The sequence below is a fragment of the Oenanthe melanoleuca genome, chromosome 2 (assembly GCF_029582105.1).
Source record: "Oenanthe melanoleuca isolate GR-GAL-2019-014 chromosome 2, OMel1.0, whole genome shotgun sequence".
In the NCBI taxonomy this organism is placed as follows: domain Eukaryota; kingdom Metazoa; phylum Chordata; class Aves; order Passeriformes; family Muscicapidae; genus Oenanthe; species Oenanthe melanoleuca.
The window spans coordinates 127,845,378-127,861,182 of NC_079335.1; the positions used below are offsets into that span (position 1 = coordinate 127,845,378).

The 15,805-nt window shown below is 36.3% G+C and overlaps 1 protein-coding gene across 3 annotated transcripts in view; it reads left to right on the forward strand.

Moving 5' to 3' along the window:
- The window catches only part of ABCB1 (ATP binding cassette subfamily B member 1), a 51,859-nt gene extending 39,963 nt beyond the window's left edge, over positions 1-11,896 (forward strand). For all 3 annotated transcript variants that reach the window (XM_056483309.1, XM_056483308.1, XM_056483312.1), the window contains 6 exons: positions 443-583; positions 1,742-1,898; positions 2,208-2,405; positions 4,194-4,400; positions 5,342-5,488; positions 6,866-11,896. In XM_056483309.1, the coding sequence (XP_056339284.1) occupies positions 443-583; positions 1,742-1,898; positions 2,208-2,405; positions 4,194-4,400; positions 5,342-5,488; positions 6,866-7,060 (1,045 nt within the window). In that variant the 3' untranslated portion in view covers positions 7,061-11,896. The remainder of the gene's footprint in view (positions 1-442; positions 584-1,741; positions 1,899-2,207; positions 2,406-4,193; positions 4,401-5,341; positions 5,489-6,865) is intronic.
- The last annotated feature ends 3,909 nt before the right edge of the window (positions 11,897-15,805 follow it).

Sequence of the window (15,805 nt, forward strand, 5' to 3'; positions counted from 1 at the left end):
CCAGAATGGAATGTTTCATTTTCAGACATCTATGAGAAAAGTAAAGGAAATGAAAGCAAATGTACCCATATATAATGCAAAAGAAGAGGTACCAATAGCACATCTACCATAATAAATGAGTGGTTAAAGCACAGTGCATGATATAAAAGATTACTTAGCTTTTTTTCTCAGGCTGCTGGTTTTTGAGTTCATATCTCACAATTTTTTCCTAACCATTCTAAGGGGTGACATTGATGGTATTGCTTCAACACTTTCATCTCTCTGTTGCTCTAGAATAAATAAGAACTTATTGACCTACAAGAGAGACAATGTGTTTATAGTTAATGTTTCAGTGTATGTAAACTTTCCATTCATAACAGTATCACTTGAAGTCAAATGTTTTTTGTGTACTAGGGCTTCATGACTGCACACTCTGATCAAAGTATACATTCTTTCTATACAGAAACTCTGTGAAGAAGGCACATATATTTGGCTTTTGTTTTGCCCTTTCACAAGCAATGATGTTCTTTACCTATGCTGGCTGTTTCCGGTTTGGTGCCTACCTAGTGGTAAATGGACACATGCAGTATAAAGATGTATTTTTGTAAGTATCTCTTTTGAAATCCTTTTTCTGTCTATCCAGAAAGTGATTTATAATTTAAGAGCAATAGCTCCACACAGGGCTATGGAAACAGGTGTGATAGACTGAGATCGTACCAGTGTGGATATCAGTGACCTGAATACCCAAGAAGGTCAGCCATACTGATTTTTTGTTGCCAACCTAATTAAAGGTAGTTAAAACAGCTGATTTTGACCAGAAGATGTTAGAAAGTGTCTGCATCTGCTAGCAGTGCACCTCTAGTCAGCTGAGTGAATTTTCAGTTTGATTTAAAGGGGAGGGTTTGAGCAAAAACTGCATGAGCCCTTCTAGGCTCTTCAAATGCAGAAGAAAACAGATCATTTTATGTAGCTCAGGAAAAAAAAAAAAAAAAAAAAAAAAAAAAAAAAAAAAAAAAAAAAAAAAAAGACAAAATTATTAAAAATTAGTTTATTTTACTTTGCATTAAAACTGGCTAAGAGGTGTCATATGTCAAATAGCTGTTCTTGGTGATGATTTCGTTTCTGTGGTGTGTGGCAGTAAGGAATAGCTGAAGAGGTTCTTAAACTATTCTAATGTAGCCTATAAATTACATAAAATTCCACAAAATTACATAAAGCTCATCAAAAACCAATAAAAGTATAGTTTTCAACCTTGTTGTAACCCCTGCCATTATTTTCCAGCAGAGATGTGGTAGAAAATTAAAACTTTATTGTCACCTTGTTACAGGCTTGATTTCTTGTTTTCATTGATGCCTTAAAAAGTGATCACTAACTCCCAAAGGTCATTGAACTATAGAGAGGAAACCACAGTGATGACAGAACAGCATTAGAGTGACAATGTGCCATCCGTTGATCCCCTTTCCTCTTAGCCCCTGCTGAAACTTAATATACTAAATTACTTTAATAACTAAAGAAATTGTTGCTAATAAGTAATGAAAACACTGAATTTGGAATGTTGGCATGTTTATTTCATGTTGCTAAAAGAGGGTAAAAAGAAATTTCTGGGGCTAAATGAATAATTAAAGCAATAATAGTTGATTACTACTTTATTCTTTCTCAATTTAGCCCTCTTTTTTCTCTGAGTATAAGTTGACTGCAGCCACATTTCCATTGTCCTTTTCTTCACTGTCCACTGTTATCTTTTCCCTGGTTTCTTTTATAGAGTGTTTTCAGCTGTTGTATTTGGTGCAATGGCACTAGGACAAACCAGTTCTTTTGCTCCAGACTATGCCAAAGCCAAGATATCAGCAGCCCACTTGTTTCTGCTGTTTGAAAGAGTGCCCTCAATAGACAGTTACAGTGAGGAAGGAGACAAGCCTGTAAGTAAGCCATGTGTGATGGGTGATACTATTTATTGGTAATAGGAACAGCACTCTCCTCACCCTCTTCAAACTGATTCCTCCTCTCTTTCTGATTACATCCTTATCACAATGCATCTTTCATACTATCTGAACACAATGTGGACCAAGTTCTCTGTTGTGAGGCCAGCTTTTGCACATAGAGCCAAAAGCGTATTTATTTTTTAAATTTCTATTGATTTTTAGGGGGATCGGGATACTTCTGCAATTCTGTTTAATCATCTGTGAAATTGCCTTAAAGATGTAACAGTGATAATATTTTAATTATAGGAAACATTTGATGGAAACATAACAATCAAAGATGTGGTATTTAACTACCCAAACCGACCAGAGGTCAAAATCCTGCAAGGTTTGAATCTAAAAGTAGAAAAGGGACAAACTCTGGCTCTTGTTGGCAGCAGTGGCTGTGGAAAGAGCACCGTTGTTCAGCTGCTGGAGAGATTTTATGATCCACTTGAGGGAGAAATGGTAAGTATTTTTGCATGAACACCTCAACAGGTTGAGGGTGTTGTTAACTGTTTTTTTTTGTGATGCAATAAGTAAAATAAATATTTCTACTTTTATTTTTTAAGTATTTTTAATATAAAGATCAGGAGTGACTCATTGGGTCTCCTTAATTAAATAAGATGTAGGTAAGTTTCAGTTTCCCACAGTACAATAAATTAATGAAGAGCTATGTCATAAAGATATGCCTGATCCACAGTCTAATGATGGCTTTAAATTCAGGGCAAATTTCCTAAGATTTTTATAATAAGAACAATTTAAAAGCTAATAAATATATGTATCTACTTCTGTATGAGCTAGTAATAGAATTTACCATCTATGTTCTTTAAAAAAAAAATTATTATTGGCAGAAGTAATTTTTTACTTGTCAGAAACATCTTCATGAGTATGCCTGCTTATCAAGTGATAGATTGTAAATAATTTCAGTAATTTTGGTTTAAAATATATGTAGGGTTTTCTGTACTACTCATTCAGCAACTTTACAAAATTTTTATTATAATAGTACTGTTAATTGCTTTTGTTCTTTGATGTAAATGTGCTCAGAGGTTTTGTCTGAAACAGAACACACATCTTAGCTTTTATGAGGTGAGAATAAGAAGGATTTTAGAACTTGTCTCTGCAGAGATACTCATAAAACATAAAACTATACAAAAATAAATCCTAGATGCAATGGAAAATATTTTTTTGATGTTAAAAGTGCCCAAAAATGTTCAGTGTAGCAAAATGATGTGTAGAAAGAAGCAACATGGGTGCCCCTAAAGTGTGTTTAACAAAGTTCAACTTTCTTACCAGTGTTTCTGGCCTTGTGCCCATAAATAAGCAACAACAGTTTACTGAAGGGTAAAGCACAGGCCTGTGCCATAGAAACCACAAAAGTGTTGGATTAATTCTCAAGCTGAGTTGTGCTGCAAACTGAGTGAAAGGCGTTTAAAGCAGAAACTGTCTGAACAGCTGTTCACAGAAGTTACCTCATTTCATTGGATTTTGAATCAGGCTCATTATGACATCTTTTCCTTTGAAGAAAAAGTTATATAGCCTGAAAACTGACTGTTCTAGCACCAGCTGTGGAGTTAGTAGAATAATCTCCTCCAATAGTCATACTATGAAGGGGCAATTCTTCAACTACCCAGCTGATCATGTCACCCAACACAGAGCCCAAGTCCTGCACTGGGTCACTCCAGTGCAGATTTAACAGCATTTTAAAGTCCTGGTATATTTGTGTCCAAGTTAAGGTGACTTGTGTAATTATGAAGCTAATACATTAAAAAAATTAAAATTCTGTTTTCATTTATCTAATAGAAAATGATAGCAACTCAACAGGCAAATTTAGCAGAAGTATGAGAGAGTTGCCAATAAAGAAAACTGACTGCAAATGGCAACTTAAGGAATGCAGAAGTAAATTTCTTCTTTATAGATGCAAAATACAGGAACATTTTCCTGATGAAGAGATAATTGAAAGAACTTTTCCAGAAGTTCTTTGGAGTTGCCTCAGCATATCCTATCTTCCACTGTCTTCAAAATCCTAATTAAATATTGAATTAAAGAAAAGGACTGAGGAAGCATTCACTTCTAGGAATTAGACAATTTTGGAACATAGATGAGAAGGAGGGGAAGGAATGATGTGGGCTTGCAATTGGTAAGAAAGAGCTAAGGAAAGAGCTGCAACTGCACAACTTCTGTGTGTGAATTTACAGCATGTCTCAAATTCATATGTAGCCATGTGACTAAAATCTAAAACGTTTGCTTTCTCAGCTTTTTGATGGCAAAAATGCAAAGGCACTGAATATCCAGTGGTTGAGAGCTCAGATTGGAATCGTCTCACAAGAGCCAATCCTGTTTGACTTCACTATCGCTGAAAACATCGCCTATGGGGATAACAGCCGGCAGGTGCCCTTTGAGGAAATTGTTAGTGCAGCAAAAGAAGCCAATATCCATTCCTTCATTGACTCGCTGCCAAATGTAAGTTATTCCCATTCTTTTCTTCTCAGAACTGGATGTGAACTGGAGTGGCAGGGAAAAACTGTGGCTGCTTATAATTACCTGGGGTACGATAATTCTCTGAGTTGAAAATAAATCTGAAACAATTTTTTAAATATTTTCATTATTTGATTGTGTTTACCACATTTATTTTCACTCTGGGAGATTCCATTATCAGGTGGAAAGTGGAATTGTTAAGGTCTCAGGGAAGAAAACACACAATTATAGCTAACTGAGAGCTGGTAGTGAGGGGTGGGGTTTTTTAAGTTGAGCATTTCTTTTTAAGCTCCTGTATGTCTTAGACATATGTAAAATATTTTGCTAGACTGTTGAGTTTACACTCTCTTCCAGTTATACCTAGCCAGAATTTAAATTTCAAGTATTCCTATGGTCTGAAAAATACTAAAGATTTTTTTCAACTATATATATATGAGACAAACAATGATAATAATAATGTAGGACTGAGCATCTTGGGTCAGATGAAAGGTCTGCCATGCACAAAATCTTGTCCTATGCAGTGACCAGGAAGATATAATTACAAGTATTCAGAAAGGCTAAAAATTTAATCACATTCCCTCTGAATACTCATCTCACTTTGCATGATTTTTCAGAGTTTGAACCCCAGTATTGTCATAGACTTTCACTGACCTTTGGGGTTGTGTCATCTGATTGAGAATAACATTGCCTTTTTGACCTTAAAGTGGATTGTTGCTTTGAATTTATTAAACACTTGATGTTAAAAAGGAATTTATTAGTGAAAGATCCATAGATATATGGCAGACAGAAATTCTGGTCAGTTGTTTTCTGAAAGTTACTGGTGTGGAATATGCAGATTATGGGAGGCTGGTGTCAGAGCTGATATTCTTCAATACACATCTGAACTGATTTTTATTCACAGCCTGGATTTACTGTATTTTTTCCAGAAATACAATACTCGTGTAGGAGACAAGGGAACGCAGCTTTCCGGAGGCCAGAAACAACGTATCGCTATTGCCCGAGCTCTTGTACGCAAGCCCCAAATCCTGCTTCTGGATGAAGCTACTTCTGCCCTAGACACAGAAAGTGAAAAGGTAACTTAAATCTGAGCCAGGAATCTGGAATCTAATTTTTTTTTTTTTTTTTTTTTTTTTTTTTTTGTACTATACTGTTTTTGATCCCACAGTTTAAAGCCAAAAGCTGGGAATATGGTGTCTTAAGCAAATTTGGCAAATAATAGACAAATACAAATGTCCTCCCTAGGGGAAAAAAATAAAAAGGATTTTTTACATCTGTATGGCAGTAGGCAGATTGAAATTGCTATGAAGAATGCATTCCTTAGCCTAGAAGTCTTCAGGCTTCAACTGAGAAAGTGCTGTCAAAATTGAACCAGGACACACAAACTGCAGAAGCCAAAAAGATTGAGGATGCTGCCAGAGAATGTTGGTTGGGGCATTTTTCTGTGAAACTGTGAAATATGGCTTTTGTGAGTTTTCTTCCTTCTCCCATTCTCTGGTCATTGCTACATGTTCATGGCTAAAATGAAAATTTCAGGTGAAAATTGCTAAAACATTTACTTCTTTTTTAAGCCTAAAGATGTAATCGTGATATTACAGAAGTACAATCTAGCTGTAAATTAAAAGAGAGTCTACAAAAATACTAACTATTAATGAGGCAAATATTATATCATATATTATAGCCTGGAAAGTTAAAATTTTCTACTAAGTTTTGGTCAATTGTAGCCATGAAAAGGTGAGGTTTAAGGGAAAAATGCCATTAAGTAATCCCACAATTTATTGTTTTCTTAATTGTATGCCAGTTAGGTATTGAAATTTAACCTCTTACTTTATTCTGCATTAATAAACACAAGGAATAAATACAGGAAAACAGAGATTGGTTTTAATATCTTTCTGCCAGTGGTAGCTTTAGGAAAATGTGATTCATGAGACTACCTGTGAAATCATGAGTATGATAGCAGTTGGCCAAGAATATTGCCTTGATTTCCATATATAATTAATCAGTCATGAAAGGAAGCTGTGGAGATCCCCAGTTAAACTTCCTCTTCCCACAGAGGCCAATACAAATTTAGCTTACTTTATGCTGTGTCTGGTAGGGTACTTGAGATTCAGTAGTGATGTTTTTGTCCCTGTTCCAATACTAAATTATCCTTGCAGTGAATCCTTTTTTAATATCCAGTCAGAACATCTCCTACCAATTAAGACCATTTTCTCTTTTTTTTCCTGCCATGCATCTCAGTAATGAGCCTGTTTCCTTGTAATTCTCTTAACTATCACAGCATTATCCACTCTAGCAGTCTGGACTCTGCCAACACAGGCTAATTCTAAATCAAGAAGCTTGAGCAACAGATATTCCCTTTCCTTCACTGTCATATTAGAGTTTACAGATGGCAGTTGCCAGCAGCTGCCAGAACAGTTCACCTTTTGGTGATGGTGTGTTTGTTCATTGTGCAGATTGTCCAGGAAGCGCTGGACAAAGCTCGAGAAGGTCGCACGTGCATCGTGATAGCTCACCGCCTCTCCACCATCCAAAATGCTGACAAGATCGCTGTGGTCCAGAATGGCACAGTTGTAGAGCAGGGCACCCATCAGCAGCTTCTGGCTGAAAAAGGCATCTACTATTCCCTGGTCAATGTTCAAAATGGATAATGCAACATCTCAGTTAAAGGGAGTATTTATCTCTGAATTGTCACTGTGGTTACTTTTTTCATTGTAATTATTTCAATATCAACAGTCAGTCTTGATACTTTTGGTTTTCTTCATTCCTTTCAAAAGTTATACAAACCCAAGAAATACTAAGTAAATGTGTACCAGTTTCTCACTACTAGTTTTCATTATTCAAACCTCTTTACTGTGTGGCCAAAGCAGATGCCCATTGCACTCATGGAAGTAGAAGCATGCTAAACCAAATGTAATTAATATTAGCTTGCTTTGAACTCTTTCAAAAATCATACTAATTAGGTGCAAGCAACTTGGAAGTATTTTCATGCTCATTAAAAACAGTTTTTCTCTTATCAGAAATAAACCTCAAGCCTTATCCTCACTGTGCCTGTGTAAGACAGTCAGTCCTGGCCTGCTAGGCTTGTTACCAATTGTTATGAGAACTTGCAGGTCAGCTGAAGCTTGATGCCAGATGTCTCTTGTTATGATGTGGAGTTTTAGCCTGGGATGTTATCAAATGCCTTAAAAATATGGGCACAGGCTGAAAACAAAGGTCCCAGAACTGTAAGTTCCTACTGATGGCTAGTTACTGATCACTGGGTCAGATGAAGAGTTGAAGCCTTAAGAGACAGAAAAAGACTGCTTGAAATTAAACAGTAGATAAGGAAAAAACCCAAGACCACAACTGATGGGCAAGACAAGGCATCTGCTGCAGCCTGGGATAGTACTCTCTGCCAGCCTCTCAAAGTCCTAGGAGTCAGAGGTCAAGGACTAAGAGCTCTCTAAAGGCTGCAATATTTTATACAAGGTGAAAAACCTGGATTTGGACTTGGAGGAGCATCCTTTTCAGTGTTGACATCCTTGGTTGAAGAGCTCTTGAACCTGAGCACTGCCGTGACTGATGCTCTCAAGGACTGTAACCATTGGTGCTGAATTCTTGGCATTGGCTCTGGGATATTGTATATTATTTGCTAATATAGGATGGCTGTTAAGGGCTAACTGCTTTGAATATGGAGTAATATTGATTAATAATTATTAATAACTAAACAGTGCAGAAATGTATTTTGTTAGTGACTATTTACACAGTAAAGTTTTGTTTTTAAGTTTAAAACTGTCTTGATTAATCAGTTGTCCACATTTCTGTTGTAGCAATTTCTCACTCCCTGAGATTTATACATTTGGTCTGTTACCTACACCTAGGTATTTATTCAAGCAGAACCAGTCTTTAGACAGATAGGCTCATCAATTAGACTCAACCATGTACTAATTACACTCTACAGAATGTTGATTGATGCAGTCTTGTTGTATTCCTCTTGAATTGCATACCTATTTTCTTTTGTTTCTGTCTTAGATAGAAAACCAGTTTGACTGGAAAATTTTTTTGTTTCATATTTATTGCTTGATACAAAAATGTTATTGTCTATCAGTAAGGATATTACTCTGCATAATAATTTTAAAAAGTTGTACTTGCAACTGTAAGAATGAAATAGATGCTTCAACATTATAGTCTGAACATTCAAGTAAGAACATACTTAAACTGATTTTTTTACTAAATTCTGGATGTTAGTATTTTATTTTTAAACTAGAATTTTTAGTTGTTTTTACTTGATTAGTGATGATCTGGTTATTTCCCCAACCCATTTCAACGGTGCTTGATTTACCAGACCAAATTAGCTCTTCATGAAAATCAAGAAAGCACTGTAAATATTTCACCAGAAACATCTGAAAACCAATTTTTAAAATTTTGGCCATATAGTTTAAAATATATTTCGGGAATTCAGGTCAAATGCAGAAACATTGTGAAACAACCTATTTTCCCCCATTCTTTTCTTCTACATTTTTAAAGAATATTTGTTGAGACTTATGCAAAAGTTTGTAAAATAATTCCAAGTCCACTATAAATACTTGAAGAGCTATGCTGCTGCTCACAATTACATCCTTTTCAGAATTTTTTGTCAGAAGACCATGACAGCCATATTACTACAATTGAGCACCATTCCATACCTCATCATGTAGTGTATAGGCACAAAACCAGAAGGACAAAGACACCTCCAAAAATGTGTTCTTCATCATATTTTATTAATACATCTTTAAATTGCAATGCTTTACCCAAAACAAGGGTTGACTGAACTAGGACAGCTCTGCTTTAAGGACCATTATTCTACCACATCTTTCCAAGGGGCTTAAGGGGTCTTACTCCTTACCTCTGCCTTTTCAGTTAGGCTCTGATCATTCTGGCTCTTCTTGATGTCACAAGACACTTGTCTGAGCTCCTTGTTGGAGTAGTCAGCTCTTGTCTTTGCCCATAAGCAGGATGATATGTATATGTTGTTATTATGAAGTAATGGGCCGTTTTTCCTCTGTCTTTGAGAGCCTGCAGCAGTTTCAAGCAGTACTCACTGTTTTAAGTGGAGGCAATTTAATGTATTCCCACACATTTCTTGTGCCTCTAGAATCACTATCTTCAAAACAAATATTTAGAGAGATGTCAGCATTGACTTCACCTTGGCAATCCTAACCACTTTGCAAGAAAATGTCACGGACTGTGGGGAAACAGAAATCAAGGACTTAAGTTCAGCAGTCTGATAGCACTAGTTCTCTGTTCTTGCAAGTAAATCCTTTGAATCTGATGTCTCTTTTCTGTTGCTATACTTGTCTATACAAGCAACCTTCCTGGTAGTTTAATTTCTGTAAGACACTAAATATCCCCTTTAAACATTTGTTAATGAGTAATCCCTGTAATCATACATAGCACAAACAGACAAACTTAATCTCTTCCTCAAGAGATTCCTTTATAACTCTTCATCCTGCTCCTCTCCCTCAAAATCCAGTCTAACTTGTAGATTTGATTCATTGAAGGGAATCAAGACAACTTGGAGGAGAGAAGAAATTTGATACACTGCTTATTAATACAGGGCAAAACCATTTTATTCTTGTGCAGAAAAAGCTACATTATAAATGTATCTATGGACAGCCTAAATAACTGTTATTGTCAAGTACTCAGTCTTCTAGAAAAATTGTCTAGAACAATGTAGTTTAATCATAAATTCATTAGGTATTTCCAAAAGAGAATGGTATCATTGTTCTAGTTACCTTAAGGAAGTAAATTGAAAGCTGAAAATAAGAAGCAGGACTAGCAGGAACTTCAAATCCTTTGCTGTGGATTTCATGGACTGTAGAGCTATCAAAAGTAGAGAAAAGGAAGAAAAAGAGCAGAACACACAAGGGCAGCTGTCTTTAGCAATCCCTATTATTGAAAGGTCATTTTGTCTTTGTATGCTTATTCCTGTATACATTTCATTCTGTGTGTACTCTATTAAAGAGGGACATCAGTATCCTAACGCTGTTGCTGTAGGGATCTAGCACAGGACTGCACATAACTCACAGTGAGCATTCAAACCTAAGTCCCTTCTCTAAGCAAGTCTGTCGTCTGCAGGGTTAACAAAGGTTTGGCCAATGAACACTGAGGCACGTTTCATCCTGTTCTAGCATCCTGCCACTAGCAGGTCAGATTAGCAACAACCTTGTATTGTATCCCTTCTTTAGAGGGTGTGAGCATGAACATCACAAATACCTACATTGTTAATGCCTTGGCATAGTGTAAATGAATCACACCTTGAACGAGTGCCCTACTAAAATTAGCATCTTAGATCCTGCATTATAATGTTTTATAAAAGCAGATCCATAAACACTGTCTGCAGCCTTACATTCACCAAGCCAAAGGCATTTTTAATGGATATATTAGAAATTGTATGGGGCTGTTTTAAAATGTCCTGACATTTAAAGTCATTGATGTTTTAGATAACTTAAATGTAAATATTGTGCTTATATGTATAATCTCTGAGTAGAAATGGTATCATTTATTTGCTTAGTAAAGGATAAGTTAAGAATCTTTTTTAAATACATATGCACTTGTTCTAAGATAAAAAAGCAGAGTTCTTATACCATCTAACAAACAGAAATAGTTTTATTTCCATGATAATTCTGATTTGGTTCTTAAATCACAGATGAAAAAGGAGTAAATGAATAGCTTATTTAGTCCAAGAAAAAAATTCAGTTCATTATATACAATATGTTAAAATGAAGCAATGTTGAGGGAGAAGGAATGCATACCTATATGACACAGGAACTGTGGATTCCCACTAATGTTTCAAATGTCCATAATTAGGACAGCTTTCATTACAGCAATATATAAAAAAGCCAGGGCAGAACTTAGAAAGAATGAATCTACTATAATGTTGTATTGCACTAAAATCATATAATTACTTGGGTTGGAGGGGACCTTAAAGAACATCCAGTTCCTACCCCTCTGTTCTGGGCAGGGACACCTTCCACTAGACCAGTTTGTTCAGAGCCCCATCCAAGCTGGCCTTGAACACTTCCAGGAATGGGGCATCTGCAACCCTTTTGGGCAACCTGCTCCAATGCCTCACCACATTCAGAGTAAGGGGTTTCTTTCCTAGTACCTAATCTAAGTCTGCTCTCTTACAGTTTGAAGCCATTTCCCTTTTTCCTGTCCCTACATGCTCTTGTGAGTAGTGTAGGTGCCCACAGATCAGCATTATCTGCTCTCTTTACTGCTGGGGCTATGACAACCTGTTTGGTTAACACCAGCACCACATTATTTTCTTTCTAGACACTCTTGTCTTTGAGATTAACTTCTTCTTACCTTCCATTTTACATATATGACTGGTGTACAGCTTTCATTTTGGATTAATCAATGTGCTTTCTTGTTGTAGAAACTTTCCAGTCATTCTTTGGTATGTGTATATTTAATAGTATTGTAAAGCAATACATCATTTCCACAGTGTTCAACCAATGAAATTTTTACACACATTCCAAGGGATGAGTAGGAAAAGGCCTTATGGAATTATACATATTTCTCCATCCATCAGATGAATTCCTAATCTAAATTAAGTTTTCCCAGAATTTTCTTTTAGGTAGCTCTACAGAAGATTTATCTACATGTATCTGTCTAATAACTCATCTTCTTCTACAGTGAAAATATAAAGATCAGAGTTATTTACATATCTGCTGAATCAAAAACAGCTTAGACACTATTCCTGATGCATATTAGAGTAGTGAATTACTGTTCAGGATGCTAATATTTCCCTGTTCAGATTGTTAATGGTACATTCAATGAGGCATGCAGCAATCTAGTTTTGCAGATGCTTATAATTTAGTTTTCTGCCATTTCCTGAGGAACTTGATAAATAATCAGAAGCTTGGTTGCTCACTTGGCACTTGTATGTAGACAATTGAAGTCATTTCTCTGAAGATATGATTATTCCTTCTAGCTCTTATTTCCACACTATTACCTAAGAGACTTTTCTGTAGGAAAAAAACATATGTGATTTCCATCCAAGAATATTTCATTTCAAAATCAAAATAAATTTCAAAATATCTTCCCAAATTTCTCTATAAGTACTTGTGAAAAATTGAAATGCAAAAGTCATTTCTGTGTTTGGACTTTAACACCAGTTTTCTTTGAGTCCATGATGAAAGGTATGTATTTTCTTCTTCATTACTCTATTCTGTAAATGAACAGTTTTTCTTCCTATGGCCATGTCTTTAATTTGCCACATGATGGCCTCATTTGTTCAGAAAATGGCTGCACTGGTCTCCATTGTCTTTTTTCCTTTCACTTCTTCATGTATGTCTTGTTTGACTCAATATATGCATTGTTCTTCTAACCTAAACAGCAATATTCTCTTTCCTGTCTAAGGGGTCAGCACATCACATTTGCAGTTCTGACAGCATCACTGCCATGTCTTTTAAAGTCAGAATTCCTAGACTAAGGCAGTAGATACTAACTGCCCTTCCCAGCTTCTACTATGTCAAGCAGACCTGCTGGAGGCAATCCATGATAGTAGTAATGTTTATCTCCACATTCAAATCAAAGGCCTTTCATTTATTTCTTCCTAATTTAATCTGTCACAAAACTTATTAAGATAAAGGAGAAGGATAAAGAAGAATCTTCTCATGTAAAAAGTATTGCAGAGTATTACAAGAGCAAAGAGGTTTTTATTTAGTCTGGGTAATTTGATTCCAGACAGAGTTTGAGTTCCATTTTTTTGAGCAACTTGCTTCTTTAAGAGAAATTGCCTTCAACACTGCTATCATTCTACATTGAATTTCATGTGACCTTTAAATTTCACAAAACAGATACAGGAATTTACAAAACAGGGTATTAAAATGCCACATTTATATTAAAGTGAAACTGTTTATCTGTGAGACAACAGGCATTTTACCACCAACATCAGTATTTTATCCTAGGGGAATTTAGTATTGATTGTTAATAAAAGATAAAAACATTTAATAGTTGCTTGATTTTGCAGCTGTGGACAGGAAATTCAATGTTTGGTTCAATTTAATATACCACAGACTTTAAAACAGATGTTCAATGCACTGTCATATGACCTAAATGAAAATAATTTTAAAATAATTTAACTGTCTAATTGGTGAAACTGGCTGCGATGGGGACACAGAGATGATTTTTTGCTTTACACTGAGAAAATTCTGTTTCTGGGATGAGATTGCTTCACAAGATGAAAATAATTCTTAATAACACACCAATGAACTTCTCATTGTGTAGTGAATATGTATGTGCACAACCACTACTCTTTTTTGTGTCCAGTAGTAGAAGAAGCAGCCACGGGTCCAATTTCACCTGAACATGAGAAAACAATTTATTATGGTGAGGGTGGATGAACGCTGAAACATGTAGCTTGGAGAGGTTGTAGAATTTACATTCAGATATCCAAAACTAAACTAGTTATAGCCCCAAACTACTTGTTCTACTTGGCCCTGCTAGGCTTTGGACTCGACAATCTCCAGAGGTGCCTTTCAATTCCAGCCATTCTGTTTTTCTACACAGTAAAAATTGTGGCAAACCATGTGAATCCAACCAATTAAATATATCCACTCCATATGGTGGCTTTCAGTCAAACTATTCAGTGCATCACAAAATATTAAGAAGTAAATAGGTTTTTTTTGCTTGAACATAAAATGCTTGAACATAACTTCACAGACTTTTGTACAAAAAGTAGGTAAAAGTCTCCCATGCCTCAAAGATGACTATAACATGACAAAAGGAATGCTGTAGAAATACCTTATGACCTCTGCTGACAGCCTGAGGGAAATGATCAGATTTGGGTTGTGTCTGCCAAAGGAGAAAGAGGGTTGTTTTTTCACTCTTACCAAGAAGCCATCATTGCTAACAGAACATTGTTCTGACATCATGACAGTAAGCCATGGCTTTACCCAGTGAAAGCCAGGGACTGGCAAACCTTTGTTGTTAGGACTTGCAGATAATTAATTACAGGAGAGCCACAGGCAGCTGGAGGGTGGATGCTCGGGTACTGCCATGGTTTCTTCTCTCTGCTCTTCTGAAAGCAGCTTCCCCCTCCCCCTCTGCCACCTCCTCCTGCTACTGCATTGCTGTAAACCCTCAAAGGCCACCCTGAGAACTCCTAATGAAAGGAGAACACTGGGTTCCTGCAAGTTTCTAACCTCACTCTGATCAAATTTTTTTTGGTTTAGTTTTTTTAACTTTTCATCCCTTCTCAAACAACACTATCAAACTCTGAAAAGACACCACTGATTTTCTAGATATAAATGCAACCATCCATTAAACTAATTCTAGAGGGAAAATATAGCATAATTTAAAGCTTATTGTAAAACTCTCTGGCAAATTTTTCTTTTTGGTACATCAGTGAATAATTTTTCTAAGAGACTTTTCTTTCACTCTAATGGGAAAGCTGGAGAAAGAAATGACCAGATAATAGGAAAGTTTTCAGTCAAGTCATGGCTGTTCTTTTCTTGTAATAGAGATCTCAAGTGAATGTTCTCTAAAGATTATTCAGATATTTGGTTAATCTTATTATAAATATTTTGCACCACTGTAGGAATTCATCTTTTGTTATGTCTTTGAGCTAACATCATTTTATGAGTGACAGAGCACCTTGAATTCCCACCCCAATACCCATCTGTGCCAGATCACTTGTACTCTTCCTCCATGCCCACATCTTTCATTCCTCACTGTCTCCTTGCACTCCCCAGTTCCCATTTTGCCACCAGCCCTGCCTGATTTGCAACCTGGTTTCTCTTCTTCTTGCCACATTTTCCTGTTCTTTTTCCTCTTCTCTGCTGCTTCCCCTCCTCTGTCAGTGGGCAGTGACCACAGGAAGGTCAGGCATGGTCCAATGCACAAATCGCTGCCACGTCTCATTTTGAAGGGGGCCCTGGGGAAGGAAGCTCTCACTCTGGGTTTTTTTAGTGACATCTCCAAGATTAAAGAAGGAATAGGGAAAAAAGTCCAATATTCATTCAGGTGGTGGAAAAGTGCAATATTCATTCAGGTGGTGGCTACCTTTTTAATTGCATTTATAATTGCTTTTACAAAAGGCTGGAAATTGACACTTGTGATTCTGGCCTTCAGTCCTGTTAGGGAATTCTCACCAGCTCTCCATGCAAAGATATGAAAATATATGTTTTCAATAAACTGGTGAGCCATATCTTCTATAATCCCATTTGGTGTCTGTAAGAATTAAAAATACAATCTGTCTCTTAGTGAATTTAGATCTTGTCCACATACAGAAAGGTGTGAATAGCTGCATGATGACACTGGTGCAACTGAAGAAGAGCAGTGCCTCCAGCATGGAGTCAGATATAATGCAAAGTTTCCATATGTTGGCTCTTTTTATAACAGTAGCTAAAGAGATTTTTCATTTT